We start from the raw sequence: 20,988 nt of genomic DNA, 5'->3' as shown, positions 1-20,988 counted from the left end.
CCATTCTAAGAGAATGAGGGAGGCATTCATGTTGAGTTCCTCTTTTTCTAGAAAAATAGCACTGATTTCAGGCATATTTCCAGCAAAGATGTGTGCAAGAGGTCACATGGGCCATAGGGAAGAGGAGGATTGCAGTCGCAGATAAACTGTTTGGTGGTTTTTCTTTTGGTCCATTTTTGATTGGCATCCACAAACTCGGTTTAATCAGTAGAGGAGGAGGATGCTGAACATAGTCTGCAAGCACTGTATCACTCTTGGCACCAGGGCTAGGTAGATCTGGATGTACATCTCTTGTCTCAGATGTCGTGGAGGATGCAGCACACTGCAGTCATGGTAAGGTCTTCCTTTCCTGCTTCAGAACAGGTGACAAGATTTCCATTCCCCCTACCCACCCCCAATCCCTGCTACCACCATCCATAAAGAGCCTTCTGCACCTTTTAAGGGGGAAATGCTGTGCCTCTGATCTCACAATGATCTCAAGCGTAATGGTTTCCAATGGAATAAGCCCACACATTCTACTGTTAATCATCAAATGTTAAGAAAGAAATGTTTGTATGAACCCACAGGGCCCACATCTTAGGGCAGTATTTTTCTTTTTATAGACCAACAGTTTGGTGGATGTGTCAGAAAGGAAACGCAACTAAAAAGTGAAATGGTTTTTAAGAAGTGAAATATTTTTAAAGGTTTTCATTAAATCAGTTTCTAGATTAGTTAGGACAAGTAATTGGTAGAAATGTCCTGTATTTCTTTCTCTGATGTGAAAAATCAGTGCTGTTTCACACACTGCAGGGTTTTATTGTTTTGGTTTTTGCTAGGCTGCCAGGTTTCTAAAGAAAGCTAATGCACCATGAAACCTGGCTAGCTTTAACTTTGACATTAAAAAGTGGCATATAATCTAGTGATAGTTTGCTTCATGTGTTGCCCTGTTCAGAAACACTTGAGGCTCCAGTCATCTCTATACTGTAATGCTTGAGTACTACAATATTGCATACCTTGGTTATTGTATATTCTTTGTTGTAAATATATAGATTTCATAGATGCATAAATCACAAAAGTAAGTTACAGGTTTATACAAACATATTAAACATATTAAAGCCTGACCAATATGTATATGCTACTTAAGTAAGATCCATTCATCTTGGAGGACCAAGAAGCTATTTCCCTTCATATAGTTCAGGTCTCTCTTTTTTTAGTCCTCCTTTATAAAAACGATGGAAATGTAAAAGCAATGCAAAAATTACTAAAGTTGCAGTCCATCCTTTTTTTTATGAAAGGTTACCATCCAGCTGTCAAATAAGAGATATTTTCAGCAATGACACTGCAGTTAGTGTGTGTGTGTGTGTGTGCGCGTGTGTGTGGATCACTTGTGGAAACTGTAATAAAGTCCAATCATAATTGCAATAGGATGTAGGGTGTGTCATTCTGGGAAGTGCCACTACTTGGGTGGTTGTGGTGCTGAGATCTCTGCTTCAGTCTGCAAGTGAATCTTGGGAATTGCAACCTCAGCATGAGATCAGCAGAGAGAGAGAGAGAAATCTTCTATTACATATACTCCTTACAAAGACCACTTCAACTTTTCTTATCTTAACGATATTTTAAACAAATTAAGGTGTCTGTACTGTTGATTGCATAAGTTGACCTGATTCTTATCTAAGGCACTTAAGTACTGTATGTGCTAAACACTAAAATTAAAACTAAAGGGCAGTTGACCCTTCAAAGTTAGACATTCTTTTCTCAAATATTTTATATAGAATTATATTGTTCTGCTTTATAAGTAATGATTTTTCTACATTGGAAATCTTTTTGACTCCATAGAAGACTTATCATGTATAACAGAGAGTTCTTAGGAACTATGCTACTCAAGTTTAGGTTCAGCATAAATCTGCTTTCATGGCTATATTTAAAGAACACTTTAAAGACCCTTCCCCTCTGCAGGGAGGTGGGACTGATTCGGATGGTCTGCCCCCGCCACTTAATGGATCCAAACGTTTTCCAGAGAGTGGTAGGGGATGCTTTATCCCATGTTGATGGCCTTTCAGCCGATTCCCTGGTGGTCCGCTGGAATGTGGAGTTAACCAGGGCTATTGACTGTTTGGATTCAAAGCGCCCTCTCCAATTGCATGGGGCCCGGCTGCCCCGTGGTTTTCCATGGATCTGAGGGCAATGAAACAATCGCTGAGATGGCTAGAGCGCCGATGGCGGATAACTCATTCTGAAGCTGAGTGGACACAGTTAGAGCTCAATGTCGAGCCTACCAAGTGGTGGTAGTGACGGCGAAAAATACTTTCTTTACCGCCTCTTTGCATCTGCAGAAAACAGCAGCAGGAGATTCTTTCAGGTGGTTCGCAATTTAGCGAAACCACCTACTACTACATCCTGCAGTGATTCTGATTATTTTTTTTTTTTTTGCAGATAAAGTCACTCAGATTCGGGAAGAGGTAGACTCCACCGTGGGAGCAGGGCTGGGGCGGGATAGTGCTAGAGTCCTGTCTAGTCAAGTTACGTGGGATCAGTTCCAATCCGTTACCTCCGAGGATGTGGACAGGCTGCTTGGACTAGTGAAACCGACCACCTGTCTCCTGGATCCTTGCCCATCCTGGCTTATAAAAGCTAGCCAGGAAGGGCTGGGCGATGGGCTTCGCAGGGTGGTGAATGCTTCTCTCTGTGAAAGAGCCTTCCCAGACCCACTGAAAGAAGCGATTATTAAACCACTTCTTAAAAAACCATCTTTAGATGTGGCCACGATGGCCAACTATCGCCCAGTCTCAAATCTTCCATTCTTGGGCAAGGTGATCAAGTGTGTGGTTGCTGAACAACTCCAGGCACGCCTGGAAGAAGCTGACCATTTGGATCCCTTCCAATCGGGATTCAGGCCTCATCATGGGACTGAAACTGCCTTGGTCACACTGGTTGATGATCTCCAGCGGGCTAGGGACAAAGGTGAGAGCTGTTTCCTAGTTCTGCTGGATCTCTCAGTGGCGTTTGATACCATCAACCAAAACATCCTTCTGGACCGTCTAAAGGGGCTGGGAGCTGGGAGCCTCCTGGGCCATGTTCAGAAAGTGGTGTTGGGGGTTGAGTGTTCAGACCCCTGGGCTCTCACTTGTGGGGTGCCTCAGGGTTCTGTCCTCTTCCCCATGCTTTTCAACATCTACAGGCATCCGCTGGGAGAGATCATCAGGGGGTTTGGTTCATCAGTATGTGGATAATACCCAGCTCTACCTCTCTTTCAAATCAGAACCAGTGAAGGCGGTGAAGGTCCTGTGTCAGTGTCTGGAGGCGGTTGGAGGATGGATGGCGGCTAATGGATTGAAGTTGAATCCTGACAAGACAGAAGTACTGTTTTGGGGGGACAGGGGGCGGGCTGGTGTGGAGGACTCCCTGGTCCTGAATGGGGTAACTGTGCCCCTGAAGTACCAGGTGCGCAGCCTTGGAGTCATGGAGGCGCAGGTCAGTTCTGTGTCCAGGGCAGCTGTTTACCAGCTCCATCTGGTACGCAGGCTGAGACCCTATCTGCCCCTGGACTGTCTCACGAGAGTGGTGCATGCTCTGGTTATCTCTCACTTGGACTACTGCAATGCACTCTATGTGGGGCTACCTTTGAAGGTGACCCAGAAACTACAACTAAACCAGAATGCGGCAGCTAGACTGTTCACTAGGAGCGGCTGCCTAGACCACGTAACACCGGTCTTGAAAGACCTACATTGGCTCCCAGTACGTTTCCAAGCACAATTCAAAGTGTTGGTGCTGATCTTTAAAGCCCAAAACTGCCTTGGTCCAGTATATCTGAAGGAGTGTCTCCAACCCCATCGTTCTGCCCGGACACTTGAGGTCCAGCGCTGAAGATCTTCTGGCGGTTCACTTGCTGCGAGAAGTTACAGGGAACCAGGCAGAGGGCCTTCTTGGTAGTGGCACCTGCCCTGTGGAACACCCTCCCACCAGATGTCAAAGAGAAAAACAACTATCAGACTTTTAGAAGACATCTGAAGGCAGCCCTGTTTAGGGAAACTTTTAACGTTTAATAGACTATTGTATTTTAATATTCTGTTGGAAGCCGCCCAGAGTGGCTGGGGCGGGATATAAATAATAAATTATTATTATTATTATTATTATTATTATTATTATTATTATTATTATTGGAATGGTAGGTTCTTACATTACAAAACATTTGAAGCTGTGTGATGTAAGGTGCATATAGTTCAAGAGCACATCTTTTTTTCTTTGTTTGTGAATGCAGCCTGAGAAGTCACTTCTCCAGTCTCTTATTGCCAACATTACAGATGATAATGCTGACTCCCCCCCCCAAAAAAATGAAATGCATTTTTAATGCATGAATGTCTGTATCTCATTGTATTATTTTTCATAGTATAAGAAATAACAGTTATTCCACACAGTGAAATATTATTCAGGGACGTCTCGCTGTAACCAACAGCTGCTTTCCCCAGCTAACAGGACAGTATCTTATCCCTGCTGAACCTCAGTTCTTTAGTGGCTCAGATAACTGGAAGGCCAACACGTGCTTTGTGTCAGGGTTTGCTACCCTGTAAGCTGTGCTGCACCCCTGATTTCCAGTGTTCATGTTCAGTTACTGTGCTGCAGTAATAATGCTCATCACATTCATCTCAGATGGGATTGGTTTATGCAGTCAGTAAGCTGAAGCTAGTTTTCTAAATCCACACAAGTAAATTACGTTTTCAAAAATGTTTTTTCAAAGAATGAATCAGAGCAATGTGAGAACAAGTTTAGATGTGATGTTAATTAGGTAAATGCAGTTAACATGCACATTTTCATATGCATTAGTAGCAACCAAAAGGAAGACTAAGCAACCATATAGGCATCCTTGAGTTCCTTGATGAAAGGACAAGCAAGGTGAAAAGAAGAAGAGAGAAATTATGAATTATGCTGAAGTACATGAATAAAAATCAATAAAAATACATAGCTAACTGAGGTTCTCCCCCCCCCCTCCAACAAAAATCCTGGCTATGCCAATGCTGAAGAAGTAGCGGGAAAGATGGGTAGTAGATTGAGATTAAGGAATGGGGGAAGTTAGTAATAAGAAAAAGAAGGGTGTTCTCAATATTCTCAATGCGTGTGAACTCATTTTCTAGATTTGTTTTGAGTGTATTGAGCTCTGTTTAACTTAATAACATGCGAATATTTTACGTAAGTACAGTCAGCTTAAATTTCAGTGGGATATCTGTTGTAAGACATTAATACAATTGTGTCAGTAGACAGCCACTTTTATTGAATGACACTTTAAATATATATAGACTTTGCAGGGTAAAGGTCAAAATTATCGTTACATTTGCAAGAGAGAAAAAGTTTCCCCCTCATGTATATATTTAAATGTTTCATAGTGTCAGTCGAGCAACACAATTTTTAAGTATGGTAGAGGCAATGATCATAGTTTTGCTTTCAATGGGTGGGCATGGGGCTTCCTGCTGTGGCTGGGAAAGAATCTCTGCTACTTACGCCATCCATCTTGTATGGGACGTATATGTCACATCAGAGCCTTTGCCATTCCAGCATATGTATGTCCTGGGAAAAAGAGCCACAAGTATTTCAGCAGTTTTGCAGGATGTGGTAGCTTCCAATAATAGACTTGTTTGCCACAAGCCACAGTGCCATATATTATAAGCCAACATGCCTGTACCCTAAGCTCTGAGATCTTTAAACAGCAGGGAATAAATGCCCCATCTTTCTTTGGGTTAGACATGAATTTGCACCTTGCCTTTGTGTGGGGACAATATCCCATATATAAAGCTATCGACAGCAGGTTGCCCACCTCTAATAACAGGCTAACTGGAAGCTGCTGTGGCTCATTGGACGTCCAGGCTGGTTCACTTGGCATGAAAAACTGGAACTGAAGTTAGAGCAGGGACTTCTGTCTTTGCAAAGTCCCTCCACCCCAAGCCCTCAGTTACAAGATCAGGCAACATTTGCAACAGGGATACAGCACAACACCTTTTTGTGGGGCCCAGCTTGTCCATGTGACAGGCTTCAAGAAGGAAGCCACAGTTTATAGTTGTCTTTGTAAACCCAGGGCAGAAATCCTACAATTTTTGTCTCTTAAAGACACTTTTGTTTGTACACAGTTGTGTGCATGTACAAGTGTGCCAACAAAAACAAGGCTTACCATTGCCTTGTTCCTAGTGCAAATGCTAAAAGGGGATTTGTTTTTTAATCAACAGGAGCAAGGCAGTGTAAGCCCCTGATCCTTCCTCTAACACATTACTGTCTCTTTGCAGGTGAGCAGTGCTTCATATATGTTAGGTGAGGCAGGTATTTCCCTCTGGCGCAGGGCTTGGGAGTGGTCTGGGCTCGCTCTTGCCCAGGCCTCCTTTCCTCTCTCTCTAGTTTGGCATGATGCGCGACTGACCAAGGCCTGAGTCAAGCAGGGAAGCCCAAGGCTGAGAGAGAGGCGCCTGCAGAAGGTCACCCAGTGAGGGCACGGATGAAGTGAAATTTAATGGAGGATTCTGGATTGGGAACTAATTCTCTAAACCACAGTAATATGTACAGTGGTACCTCGCAAGACGAATGCCTCGTAAGACGAAAAACTCGCAAGACGAAAGAGTTTTTCGTTTTTTGAGTTGCTTCGCAAGACGAATTTCCCTATGGGCTTGCTTCGCAAGACGAAAACGTCTTGCGAGTCTGTTTCCTTTTTCTTAAAACAGTTAATACCCAGGGAATCCGTGCTTCACAAGACGAAGAAACTCGTAGAACGAAAAAACTCGCAGAACGAATTAATTTCGTCTTGCGAGGTACCACTGTAGTGTGATTGGAAATGGGAATGGGGCGGGGAATAGTAGCTATGAGTGATATGTATATTGTGGAAGGCATTTAATGACAGCCCTGCCCTGCCCCAACCTGTGGTGGGGGAGGTATTGTTTTGGTTCATGATTAAGTAATAATCAGCGCGGGTGGCGCTGTGATTTACACCACTGTTTCCATCTCAAGCAACTAGCGAGCTGCTTGGGCTTGCTGATCGGAAGCTCGGCAGTACGAATCTGTGCGACAGGGTAAGCTCCCGTTGCTCGGTCCCTTCTCCTGCCAACCTAGCAGTTTGAAAGCATGCCAGTGCAAGTAGATAACTAGGTACCATTCCGCGGGAAGGTAAACAGCGTTTCTGTGCGCTGCTCTGGTTCGCCACATCACCCGGAAAAACTTCCTGCGGAAGCAGACAAACGTCGGTTCCGTTGGCCAGTAAAGCGAGATGAGCGCTGCAATCCCAGAGTCGTTTGCTTCTGAACTTAACTGTCAGGGGTCCCTTTACCTTTACCTTAAGAAGTAGTAGTAGTAGTAGTAGTAATAATAATAATAATAATAATAATAATAATAATAATAATAATAATAATAAAGCCATTTTACAGTAGTGAGGATTGGGAATGGCCTTTGTTTTTTATATTAAAACTGACAGCACTACAGATCACATGCTGAATCCTTAGACCTGTTATATGTAATGAAACAAACCCTTGTAGTGTTCACTTATCATTGTTGCCTAACTCTCCATTAGAAATTGACCTACTTCTGATGTATACTTTCTGGAATGAAAACTGTCTGAATAGGTAATTACTGTGTCAAAGAGAGCTTTGCACCTAGAGTTGGCATGTCTAGGCATATCCAAATGTTTTAAAAGTATATTGCTATACTTTTGTTGTAGGAGACTAGTTTAAATAGTGTATTGTGATGTTTTGGATAGTTGCAAGTTTGGTTTTAATTGTGCATGGATTGAGATTGTTTAATCTGAAATTGAGTGATTATTTAATTTCTGAACCGGTTAATATATAAAAAAATCTCTTAAAAACTGTATAGAGATAAATAAATTAAATTTTTTGTTGTTGTTTAGTCGTTTAGTCGTGTCCGACTCTTCGTGACCCCATGGACCAGAGAATGCCAGGCATTTATTATTGTAAATAGGTTACAATAAAAGAACTGTTGGAAGTAAAATATTTTCTAGAGTGTGTATGGCAGGGGTTTGCAACAAATATGATACTTATTCGGATTTGGCCATTTCAAAAGCAGCTTGAGTTGGCTTAGAATGCTTGAGAGGCCACCACATTAGAACCCCTTCAGAAGGGGTTCGCTTCAAAAGCGAAGAATTTAATACATGCTGCGTAAATTTTGCTATCAACGCAAGGATTTTGGCTTGGCAAACAGAACAACCCTTCTCTCCCCCCCCCCCCCGCCTTCTCCTGTGCTCTGTTCTGGGGGTTCTCCAACCTCCCCAAGCCAGGGGAGGAGAGAAACACCATTTTGTTCATGGAAGTCCTTGCATGGGATTCCACTAACAGACCTCATTAACTGAATCTGGCCTAAAGTATAGATGTAACACCTTGCCAAACCTGCTTCACATCATTAGTTTTAAATATTGGGTTGTGGTCAGTTGTTAGGCATTGTGTCTGAATACATACATCATAGTTAACCATGGTTCTCGCTGGATAAATGTATACAAAACCTATCCATTTAGGAATGGGTTATGTTTGTGTATTTTTACCCACCAAGGAGAAATATTTTATAAAATATTTTTTATTTTCTTACAGGTTTATGATCTAGATGGCATCCCGTTGATCCTGGATAACTGCAGCATTGATGACAATAATCCTTGTATCCTTTCAATAACTTTCTAAATTAATAAATAATTACTCCTTCTGACGTAATTTGAGCTGGAGGTGGGGATGTAGATGTGAATGCCTTATCTTAAAACTCCCGTCTAGAGAAAACATTACTTCAGTTGTAAAGACTTCAGAGAGACATAGCACAATCCTAGCCCACTTCCCCTCAATTGGTGGCTTGTGGGTCAGTGGTCAGTAAGAAGCAACAGCCAGTTCTTCCACTGACAGTTCAACGTGGCATCAAAACAGGGTGTTGCAGAGCCCTGGTAGCTTGGGATCCAAAATCCCATAGAAGGGTCCGCTCCTTGGGTCATTCAGCCATTCCCAGAGCTACAAACAAACAAAAAGCAAGGAAACTTCCCTTCAATCCTGGCTGTTGTGAGCTGGCAGGGTTTGGAATGTAGTGGTGTCCCTGCCACTCCAATCCAATGAGACCTTGGCGTAGAATTATTCTGCCCAAAGGGCAATCCTATAGATAACAACTCAAAAGAAAGTCCCATTGAATCCAGTGGAACCTTAGTGGGAGTGGGAATAAGCATTGGCCTATTTTAACTTCCTCTGGATTCTGTCCCAGGTTGTCAGAGTTGACCGCTGACTCTAGTGTTCTGGTATACTCATTTGTTAACCTTTTACCACCAGTACTAAACCTACATTATAATTTCTACTGCCTATTTTAGGAAAAATTATAGCTTGCATCAGAAAAGGGTTATTGTCATATTTATTTTAATTTTTAATATTTAACACAAAGAGAATCATTACGCTTTTATTAAAAGGCCATCAGTTTTCATTTTGCATAACATATTTTAAATCTTTTTCTGTGTGTTTTTTGGCTGTCTACTCTTTTGTCTTGGGTTATACTTGTTAATTGTATGAAATTTAATTGCTGGGAATGTTGTACTGTATTATGAGATCAGAATATCATAAAATAATATGCAAACAGGTTTGAGGGGGTAAAACACAAAACACCGAGGCTGCTTTTTTTTGGCTGGGGTAGCAAATTGACAGAGAGGTTTAAATCTTTTAACTAAATACAAAAATGGCCTCTTTTGAAGTGGAGAAACTACATTATTTTTAGTCTTAAAACAAATGGGCCTGGTTGAACATTATCTCGTGTTCTCTAACTTTCTGAATATCCCAGAATCATTGTTGTCACTTTAGATTACGGATTGTAATGGAATCTAACCAAATTTGGTCATTGTAGCTAATCTTGAAGCTTTTGCTTCAACTGACATCTGACCAGTCAGCTGAAATGAACAGGTAGATGAGTTAGTAAGCAGCTCATCAGTTTTACATACCTTATTAAATCTGACCAGTGGAAAAAATATTTTCAACTCGTATATCTGGTATTATCTGATGAAAGAACAATAGATATTTCTGTTGTTAGGACCGGTGGAGAAATTCCAGTGGAACCACCACTAAGAAAGATGGCTGTTGGTTATTAAACTTTGTTAAAGAAGGTTGTTTTTGAAAGTGAGTATGCAGTAAATAATCTGCCTTGTAAATATTGTGTGTAATATTTAATTATTATGACTAGCCAGTCAAGCCCTCAGCCTAGCATCCATTGTATTCTTCAAAATGATATCACAAAAAATTAGGTTTAATCCCAGAATAAAAGGGAAGGGAAAATTAATAGTAAGAGACAATCACCTGCATGAAATAAATGGTGGAAATAAGCAAAATCATCATGAGAAATCTCATGAGTCTTATTGACTACCTTCTGGGGACTACTCAGAAGTGAGTTTTTTCAAAATTCTTACGCAGTTCCTTGAAAAATCTTTAAATTTTTACATATGAGAGTTCCCAAAATTTGTTTTGGGTTTAGCTCTGGACAGAATTCTTGTGGCAACTTTAGAGAGGTTTAACTGCTCTTCAGATGCTACAAGGATGGAGAATACTTTGTGGTATTGGTTACACCAGTATGGTTTGTGAATAAATTCTAATGATGGAATAAAAGGAGAAGCACCATCTTTGTATGAATTAGAATATTATTTCTTATCTCTGCCTTTCTCACACATGCATATGCATATACGTATATGTATGCACCCACACACTTTTGTTAATATTTAACATTTCAAACTGATTCATAGTCCTGCATCATTGTGAATTCTGTTATTGCAATATACGCCGTAGATACCAAATATTTTTTCTATGGGTAGCTTCTTTCAGATGCCCAACAGGCCTCAGCCAGAAGTCTGTGTTTAGTCCAGGCAGCAACCATTTTGCATGCATTCAGTTGAAGGGGGCAGGGTGGAACTTACCACTTATGCCTTACAAATGACGTTTCCAATAACCTGGAACGCAGCCCCTTCAAACGGGGGGTTGCCTGTACCGTCAGTCCCATGCTATGGAACCCTCTTCCAGCAGAGATAAGGCAGGCATTTCTTGACTTCCAGATCTTGATACCTTTTTTTCCTTCTGACAGGCCTATGCAGTTGTTTAAAACCTTTTGACTAGCCTGTCATTTTATTTCTATTTTTCATGGTTTTATATTTTATTATACACATATTGTTGTACACCGCCTTGATTTTTTGTTGTTGACAGGATAGTGTATATAAATGCATTTATAAATAAGTAATAACAAATCTCCCAGCTTTCTACATATGGCAGCAACTGAGGCTAGTGGCTAAACTATCCATCTTTCTGACCAAAGGCACTGAGCTGAATTCAGTTTGGATACTATGAGGGCCACAAATTATTTGCCTCAGAGTACAAAGGAAGTTTTCAGTTGAGTTAGAAAGTGAGCCCTACTCTCCTGCAGTGCAGTGTTTATTCCACCAGTTCATCCCAGACAGTCTGTTAAATGTTGGTAAAACTTTAAATGCAATGCATTTTTTAAATATTTCATTTATGTTGCAACCAGCTTACTCCCAAATGGATTACCTCTTCTAAAGAGAAAACTCCAGCATTAGAAGGGAGAAACAGGGGCTATTTACTGTAGAGTAGTCCCATAGGAATCCCTGGAACTACTTTAGAGCAGATAATTACAGGAGTGTAGTCTGAGTGATCTTGTATTCAGTTCTTGTGTTAGGTAGTGAGAAAAGGTTCTGATGATAATATGCCATTTAACGTTTGATGAAAATAAGTGGCTCTTTGACTCCAAAGACCTTTATAGTAAAGCTGCTGTGTTATGTTAACATCAGCTTGGCAAGTCCTCTTGTGACCAAAATGTCGGTAATATTTGGAGAGGAAAAAGCAGGGCTGCCTTTCTGGGTGATCATTCAACTGGCTACTTAGGAGACAAAATTGGCATCGTTTGTGAAAGGAAAACCTGTGGTTTCTTTTATGCTCTCCTATTGCAATGGCGGTGGTTTATCCACACATACAGACCCTTTAGTTTGGATAAAATACTGAAAATATAAATGCGAGCTAATTTTTACATATACCCATTTGAAGAACATTTTCTGTCATTATATTCAGTCTGACAGTCATCTCAGAGGTAGATTCAAAATACTTTTGACCTCATGGCAACGGTTAGTATAATTGTGGTTTATGAAACCTCAGGTTAAATCTAGGAGAAATCAAGTTGCTATGGTCTATAACAATGGCAGTTTGTTTTGTGTCATGCCAGGAAAGACTTTCTTGGGGAAACCGATGAGCATTTCATATTTAAAAGTGTAGCTTGAGACGGGCCTCATGCTGTGAAAACAATCCATGCTGCTGAGGAGAGCAAAAAACAGGGATGTGATTATGTTCTGAAGGAGTGAACTATAGTGGCTACCACAAAACAGACAACTAATAGAATACAGTAGTTTTAAAATGGTGATCAAATATGAATTACAAGTACTTTTATTTGACAACAGCTATGTTTTCAAAGATTTGTACCCATTGGGGGAAAAATATTAATTTGTTTATATTGTTTCTTACAAATTATAATGTAAATAACAAAAATAATACCGTATTTTTCGTCCCATAGGACGCACCGGCCCATAGGACGCACCTCGCTTTTTGGGGTGGGGAATGAATAAAAAATATATATTTCCCCCCTCCAGCCGCGGCTGCCGCCCCAAGCCTTGCACACGCCTGCCCGAAGCACGGGGCACCCTCCGGAGGGCTCCGCGTGCTTTGGGCGGGAGGCTGCCGCCCCAAGCCTTGCGCGCCCGGCGGGAGCTCCTGCCGGGCGCGCAAGGCTTGCAGACACTCGCCCGAAGCACGGGGAGCCCTCCGGAGGGCTCCCTGTGCTTCGGCCGCCCCAAGCCTTGCGCGCCTGGCGGGAGCTCCTGCCAGGCGTGCAGGGTTGCAGACACTCGCCCGAAGCACGAGGCACCCTCCGGAGGGCTCCGCGTGCTTCGGGCAACAGATGCCACCCCAAGCCTCGCGCCTGGCGGGAGCTCCTGCCGGGCGCGCAAGGCTTGCAGACACTCGCCCGAAGCACGGGGCACCCTCTGGAGGGCTCCCTGTGCTTTGGGCAACAGGCTGCCGCCCCAAGCCTTGCGCGCCTGGCGGGAGCTCCTGCCGGGCGCGCAAGGCTTGCAAACACTCGCCCGAAGCACGGGGAGCCCTCCCCAGGGCTCCGCGTGCTTCGGGCAACAGGCTCCCACCCCAAGCCTCGCGCGCCTGGCGGGAGCTCCTGCCGGGCGCGCAAGGCTTGCAGACACTCGCCCGAAGCACGGGGCACCCTCCGGAGGGCTCCGCGTGCTTCGGGCAACAGGCTGCCGCCCCAAGCCTCGCGCGCCTGGCGGGAGCTCCCGCCGGGCGCGCAAGGCTTGCAAACACTCGCCCGAAGCACGGGGAGCCCTCCGGAGGGCTCCGCGTGCTTCGGGCAACAGATGCCACCCCAAGCCTTGCGCGCCTGGCGGGAGCTCCTGCCGGGAGCGCAAGGCTTGCAGACACTCGCCCGAAGCACAGGGCACCCTCCGGAGGGCTCCGCGTGCTTCGGGCAACAGATGCCACCCCAAGCCTTGCGCGCCTGGCGGGAGCTCCTGCCGGGCGTGCAAGGCTTGCAGACACTCGCCCGAAGCACAGGGCACCCTCCGGAGGGCTCCGCGTGCTTCGGGCAACAGATGCCACCCCAAGCCTTGCGCGCCTGGTGGGAGCTCCTGCTGGGAGCGCAAGGCTTGCAGACACTCGCCCGAAGCACGGGGCACCCTCCGGAGGGCTCCCTATGCTTCGGGCAACAGGCTGCCGCCCCAAGCCTCGCGCGCCTGGCGGGAGCTCCTGCCGGGCGCGCAAGGCTTGCGGACAGCTTCCTGAAGCCTGGAGAGCGAGAGGGGTCGGTGCGCACCGATGCCTCTTGCTCTCCAGGCTTCAGCGAAAGCCTGCATTCGCCCCATAGGACGCACACACATTTCCCCTTCATTTTTGGAGGGGGAAAAGTGCGTCCTATGGGGCGAAAAATACGGTACATTTGATGTAATATGGTGCATCTGCAAGACACAAACTGGCTCTTTTCTGAGGAAGGCAAAATAAATGGGGATAGTTTTAGCTTTCACATTGGGATTTTAAGCCAAGCATGCACAGTTTTCAACTCTCGAAACCAAACACAGTACACACCAGCCCCACCAGGGGCTTCTGAAACCTTTTCCGTTTGCTGCCTATCTGGGATTGCAAAAGCAGCAGTGTTGCTAAGCCCCTGGCAAGCCACAATTCACTTCCATGGGCTGCATTTGGTTTGTGGGTTGGAAACCTAGTAGGCTTGTTCATAACTTAGTTGAGAACCATTCTAGTATTAATTCTTCGAATATTTGAGTCCCATTGTGGTTCCCCCCACCCAGAAAGTATTTTGCTGCCCCCCCAGTCCCCCAATAAAATTTTTAAATTAAAAATGCTTTTACTGACTGCTCCGATAGATGTCTAACTGAGATACTGTGAAGCCAAAAGCTTTTTGTGCTCCCCCAAATGTGTCCATTCTTTTTAAGAAGTTGTTGTTTTTATTTTTAACAATGTGTAAAGAAAAAAAGAAAAAAGAAAAAGCTAATGGATGCAGCCGCCAGAGAGATAGCTAAGGCCCTTGGCCCAGAAATGGTTGGTCACATATATTTTAAGGAATGTTTTGGCTTGTTAATCTTTTTTTTTAACTGCTTGATTCATCAAATACAACTAATTTTATGTAAATGTATGCAATAGCATGCTAATAATTATACATTAACAATATTATTTGACATTAACTGTGCTGTCACCCAAGCTATCTGTAATTAAACAATATCATTTCATTTGTTTTAATAATTAAGGTCAACAAATGCCAGAGGATCCAATTGATTTACTATTTGCTAATGTTTATTTCTACCTCCAAAACATATATAGATTCACTTCATTCTCTCATTCCATTAAGATATAAACAAATTCTCATTTTAGGTAAAAGTATTAGCACTTTGTCTACCTTTCCCTGACCCGTGCCGGAGCTCCGTTCGCATCCCGAATGGAACGCAAGATGCGACGGCGCGTGCACAGGTCACGTTTCGCCGCTACCACGCATGCGCGCGATGTCATTTTTAGCGTCTTACTTCCGGGTTGCTGCGGAGTGCAACTTGAACGCGCTCAACCCGAAGCGCATTCAACTTGAGGTATGACTGTATATGACAATTACAAAAAAAAAGAAAAAATACAAAAACAAAATTCTAACTCTCCCACCTCCAGGACTGACCAATCTAGTTAATTTTGCCAAAGTCCAGTCTGCGATTTGGGTAGCTGCCATTCTTCAGGGTTATCAGTAAAGTATTTTTTTAAATGGATGCCATATTTCAACAAAATCATCTACATCATTTGTATTATACAATGCATGTAATTTCTTTCTTAATTTTTTTTCTGATACAGCAGTAGACCATATATTCTGTCTTCAATGAGAGATACACAGATGTTCCAATTCTGTGTCACTAGCAGGCATGCTACAGAAAAATAGTTCTGTAACACAAAGGTCAGATTTCCCTTATTTAAAAAATAGTTAAGAATCCCAAACTTGTGGCACATTTTGTAAACACCCATTATTCTAGATTCTTTCCAAGATATCAGGACCGTTGCCATTCTTAGAATGCAGTTAAACAACCTGCCCATATGGGGATCAATGTTTCAGAAAAAATTCTTATAAAAGATACCTGGCAGAGGGGGTTGGACTCGATGGCCCTTGTGGTCTCTTCCAACTCTATGATTCTATGATTCTAGGAGAGGATGTGGCAGGAAAATTCACGGACAATCAAAGAAACATTAAAGCATTTCAGTGCAGTATCGTATCATATCGTATTGTATCATATCGTATCTGTCAGGACTGCCGCTAGGTCCCAGCTCACAGAGGACCAACGCCCGGTGGATGTTATATACAAAAGTCTTTATTAAAGTTCAGTTTCCGTTTCCAAGCTCTGGGCGCGCAGATCCACGTCTCGACGCTAGACCGGCTAAGTCCCCTCTTACTCACTGCTCCACCCACACCAGTTTAAGATTCTAGCCCGGCTCCACCTCTTACGCTGTTCTTTCCTTCGCTGGGTCCTTCTGCCCTCTGGGGTTCCCTCCTTCCTGGACTCCTCTGACGCTGAGCCTCCTGAGTCTTGCCCCTCCCTCCGGCGGGCTTTAGGACCTGGCTCCCTTCCCGGGCTCCCCACTGTGCCGCGCTCCTGTACATTTGAACTTGGCGCGCGCGCCCAGCCGGTGACTTTCCTTCTGACCGTTTCCCCACTTCCTGATGTGGGCGTTGCCAAACCTGACTCCTCTCCTCCCTCTGGTGGTGAGGACACTGGTCCCGACTCCTGGGACTCCCCCTCCCCACTGCGCTCTGGTGGAGACGCTGGTCCTGATTTCCAACTGCTGCTCAGGGACTCCCCGCTGGCCCCTTCCTCCTGGGGCTTCCCCCCTGGAACCCCCCTCGCTCTGGCCACCGGCGCTCCCTTCTGTGAGTCCTCCGATTCGCTAGAGAGGCTTGTGGAATAACTCTGGCCACTGTCACTGCCTGCGCCCCCCTCGTACTCCTCCTCCTCACTCTCCATTTGCTCCCCCTCCTGTGTCTCTCCTTCTGAACCCCTGACAGTATCAAAATGTGTTTTATTTATTTGTGGAATGTGGATAGATATATTTTCAAAATGAGAGCCAGAGCATGTGCTATTCTTCCACTGTTCTCCATGACCTATTGTTGTGAACAGGAATTGTTCTTAGGTAGCTTCCTAGATGTCCCATGGTCATATTCTAAGGCAGCTGTGTTCTGTGTTTTGTTTTCCAATGTATGTCTTATCAATTAAAAATTCATTGTGGCACGAGCAGATTTTTATTCTGAAAGTGTGGCCCAAAGGAAAAAGTTTGGAAGCCACGGTCCTAACAGGCTGGCTGCCTGCAACAGGGAGCGAGGAATTGTCAGCCACATTTAGCTGTAGGTCCCACTAGAACCGAAATATTGTTTGTTAACAATTTTTGCCCAACTGGCATGTTTATGTAGGTGGTAGAGAGTGTTAATGACAGATAAATAAATTAAAGTGACATTTCACAACTCTGCATATTTCTGGATAAAGCAACTGAGTGCAAAATGCATTGTTGCATGTTGTATCACATTCAGTTATTCTGATTCCATGGATTTTCATGACAGTGTTTAAACACTGACAATTAATTGCATATGTTCCCATCTGGAGATAGATATATAATAACTCTTAAAACTGAATATCTTAGGCATGGAATGTTTTTGGCTTTACATTGTCCAAGAGTGTGATTTTTTTTTCTTCTCCTTTTTTAAACCCAAAGGATTTTTAGTTGCATATAAATTATAGGTTTCTATTAAAAATGCCACTTAAAAATATGGGCAGCCTCTGTAGCAAGAATGTATGTGCCACATACAAGCTAGCATTATACATTTTAATTTAGTGCCTGCTTTTACAAAAAAAAATATTTTCTAAAAGTAGACTTTTATAAATTTGACAGACTTTCAAAGAAAGCCTAATAGGTGCCTTACTTGTGAGCTTTAAAATACTTAATTGTCCTAAGGTGTAATAATGAAACTCATTCCATTTTTTAAAAAAATTAATAATCACAAGTCACTGCTTTGAGCTGACATTCTGCTTTTGAAGCACATGATAGAAGAGCGCCTGCCTTAGGAGATTGCGCTTCTTAGGCTTTGTCATAGTAAGCTGCCTTAGGTGAAGATTAAAAGCCTTAAAAACAGTAAGGTGATCCAAAGCTCTTTTAAATGTAATGTGCCCCCCATCTCCAGTTGTACCAACTTTCAGGTTGCATTTGTGTCCCCTCCTTTACCTGTTTATATTCAATACACTTGTGGCAGCTCTACATAACTATGATTCTGCCCAATGCTGTCATTGTACCCACCTTGTAGTTCGGTGACTCTGTGATTCGAGGCAAAATAGGAATATTTTTTTTGCTGTGGAATGAAAAAAGGAGAGAAAGAACAAGGAAACCAGGGGGGCCAACCTGCTGATGAGTTCTGAGTTTTGGGGAGGTATAAGTTTGGGGTTATTTAGTGGTGAGGCAAAAGCACTCTGTGCAAGCTTGGAAGTACTTCTCTCCCTAGGCTGAGTTCTTGTGAGGTCACAACACATAATGAAGTCATAGGGAGGAAAAGACAAAGAATGGAGCGGGGAGTTGTAGCAATAACAGGCACAACCTTTTATTGGGTGAAGAATTCCTGGAAGACGGAAAATAAATGGGTTATGTGGAGATGCACTCCATGTGCATCCTGGCTGTCATTTGCTTGCAGTGGAGGTCAGTTCAGTGCCTAATTCCTTTATTTTTAAAGAGCTGGGGCTTTAATCTGTGTGGGAGACGGGCATCGCTCTGTCAGCTTTTCTTCTTAATTTTCCATCTCTGGGGGAGGGTACATTCTCATTTATCAATATGCCTTCGCACTCTTCAGCCACAAAATGGAGCCCATGTCCTTTAAATAGGGAGGGATTGAGCAGTCTCATTCTGCAATAGTTTCAGTTTCACTGGTGCTCAGAGGTCTGTCCTGTTCTCTCTCTCTCTCTCTCTGTGTGTGTGTGTTTAAAGAATACATTAAAACTCTGCCTTTAAATTGTATGGATTTTATACACATTTTTATATAAAATTTGCATTTTTCAATTATTTTCAATGCATTTCCCCATTAAACTATGCATTTTGTGCATTCTATTTACATAAAATATTGATTTCTGTACACACTTAGTAAACACTGAAACCACATCACAAAATCTGGCAAACTGTGTAATCTGACTGCGAAGTTGTATTCTGATCTTTAGGCAAGTTCCGGCTTGTTGCATTGGGCCAGTCAGCTGTTTAAAGCAGGCCTAGCTAATTCCTTCTTCCTCCCTCCCTCCCTCTAAAGGAGTTGTGGATATGAGAGTTGTGACTCTTTCCAACTTGCCAGGTGGTATCAGGCGCTGGGTTGAGCTGTTTTTAGGACTTCCTTAACCCTTGCAATATTATGAAGATTTCATTTTCCTTCACAGATGTATACAATCGGGTCATGTTGACTGGTTGTTACATCAGCCCTGCTTGGTGTGAAACTAATGGGCAAATGAATGTCCCAAAATTTGTGCTCACTAAGGAAAACAGGGCAGGGCAGCATTTGTAGGACAAAATCAGTGGAAGGGGGTGGAAGCTTGATCCTAACGGCACCCACTGGTTCTCCTAGGTTACTTTAAGTCATAGAGCTGGAAGGGACCCCAGGGGTCATCTGGCCCAACCCCCTGCAAGGCAGGAATCTCAATGAGATCATACCTGGCAGGTGCCCATCCAAGCTCTGCTTCTAAACCGCCAAGGAAGGAGAGTCCACTACCTCTCATGGGAGTCTGTGCCACTATCAAGCAGCTATTACTGTCAGAAATGTTCTTCCTGGTTTTTTGTGGAAATCTCCTTTCTTACACAGTGGTACCTCGGGTTAAGAACTTAATTTGTTCTGGAGGTCCGTTCTTAACCTGAAACTGTTCTTAACCTGAAGCACCACTTTAGCTAACGAGGCCTCCTGCTGCCGCCATGCTGCTAGAGCACGAATTCTGTTCTTATCTTGAAGCAAAGTTCTTAACCCGAGGTACTATTTCTGGGTTAGCGGAGTCTGTAACCTGAAGCATCTGTAACCTGAAGCATCTGTAACCTGAGGTACCACTGTAACTCCATTGGTTCAGGCCCTACAATCTGGAGCAGGAAAAAACGAGCAGTCCTTGGAGTCCAGCTGTGAGAAAAATGATTTGGGGAGCATTTCAAGGGGAACAGCAGGCAGTTAACCACCCTCTGCCAGTCTATATACTTTTGTACTGGAGTATCTCACACTTTTTAAATTGAAGGTATAGTTAATACCAGCTCTTATTTTAAAGGAAGAGTAGCCATGTGGTGGCATTGTTTAAGTTTTCCACCAACCCCCCTCCCTGGGTGCTATTTGTGCTCTAAGATCCTGCAGTGTGAACATTGAAGAGCACAAAATTTTCAGTGGGAAACTAGCACAAGATCTCAGTCTGGATGGGGGAACTGCATGTTTGCCTGATAAGCTGCAGTTCTTTTGGAAAACACAAACACTTGCATGTGCGCGCGCACACAGGAGCTCTCTTTTTTCAGCTGAGTGTTTAGGAAAGTGGTATCTTTAGCACTTTATAGGCTGAGATTGGGAATGCAATGGAAGGGTTGTGCAAAATCTGAGAGAAAATCTAATTGAAATCAGTAAGACTTGGCATCAAGTAAATATTCATAGGATTTTACTGTAAAATATGTAAAATTGTAATTGAAGACACAGAACTGAACTAATTTTGGGGGGGCTTTCCTATATTTTTTCATAGGAGATCCAAGTGATTACCTTGTCATATGATTAACATAATTCTGCATACTGCAGTGCTATGCATTTGTATGGTTTTCTAGAAATGTAAAGCAAACCTGCAAAATTGGGTTTACAGTGATTGCTGTGTTTTGTTTTATTTTGTGAGGTTTGGCAACCAATGGGCTCATGCTCCTATTTGTAGTAACTATGGAAACTTTAGAAGCACTCTCTTTCTAAGGCTGATTATACAATAAAGTGCTTAAAGTGTTGGTCGGATTATGGACTTAAGAATATGTTCAATTTTCTATCTGTCTTTTGGGTAAGAACAAGAGGGTAATGTGAATATTAATTGGGGACTCGCTTTAATCTCTCGTGACACTTAAGTCTGTATGGGTCTGCATCCAGCCATCCAGAAGTCTCAGGCTCACTCAGCATGTTAAGAGCAATCATACATATTCATGACTCTCCATTGCAAGAGTGCACTAGGAAAGGAGAAAGCTGTGAGCAAGCACAGCACACAAACCTTCCCCCAAGCAGGCAATATACTGGTAGTAGGAAAAGGGGGATATGACAAACACAGAAGCCATGTGACACTTTATAATTTATATCATGGATTTATTTTGTTTATATCACTTGTATTGTTCAATCACACTCTACAGCAGTATACTTTAATTGTAATTTAATTTTAATATCTCTGCCCTTGCAAATGTTTGAAGACACTCTTAATTA

The 20,988-nt window shown here is 43.2% G+C and overlaps 1 protein-coding gene across 3 annotated transcripts in view; it reads left to right on the top strand.

Moving 5' to 3' along the window:
• The window catches only part of ATXN10 (ataxin 10), a 78,034-nt gene that overhangs the window by 54,483 nt on the left and 2,563 nt on the right, over positions 1-20,988 (top strand). For 2 of the 3 annotated variants that reach the window (XR_014564201.1, XR_014564202.1), the window contains exons 10-11: positions 8,544-8,672; positions 10,000-10,085. Coding sequence is in view for 1 of the 3 variants with exons in the window: in XM_083738822.1 (XP_083594948.1) it covers positions 8,544-8,607 (64 nt within the window). In the remaining 2 variants the exon portion in view is untranslated. The remainder of the gene's footprint in view (positions 1-8,543; positions 8,673-9,999; positions 10,086-20,988) is intronic. The other variant, XM_083738822.1, reaches the window with a different exon arrangement.

The sequence above is a fragment of the Podarcis gaigeae genome (genome assembly GCF_964106915.1).
Source record: "Podarcis gaigeae genome assembly, chromosome: 5".
Taxonomy (NCBI): domain Eukaryota; kingdom Metazoa; phylum Chordata; class Lepidosauria; order Squamata; family Lacertidae; genus Podarcis; species Podarcis gaigeae.
The sequence above is the reverse complement of the archived record's forward strand: the minus strand, read 5'-3'. Positions and strand labels throughout refer to the sequence as shown.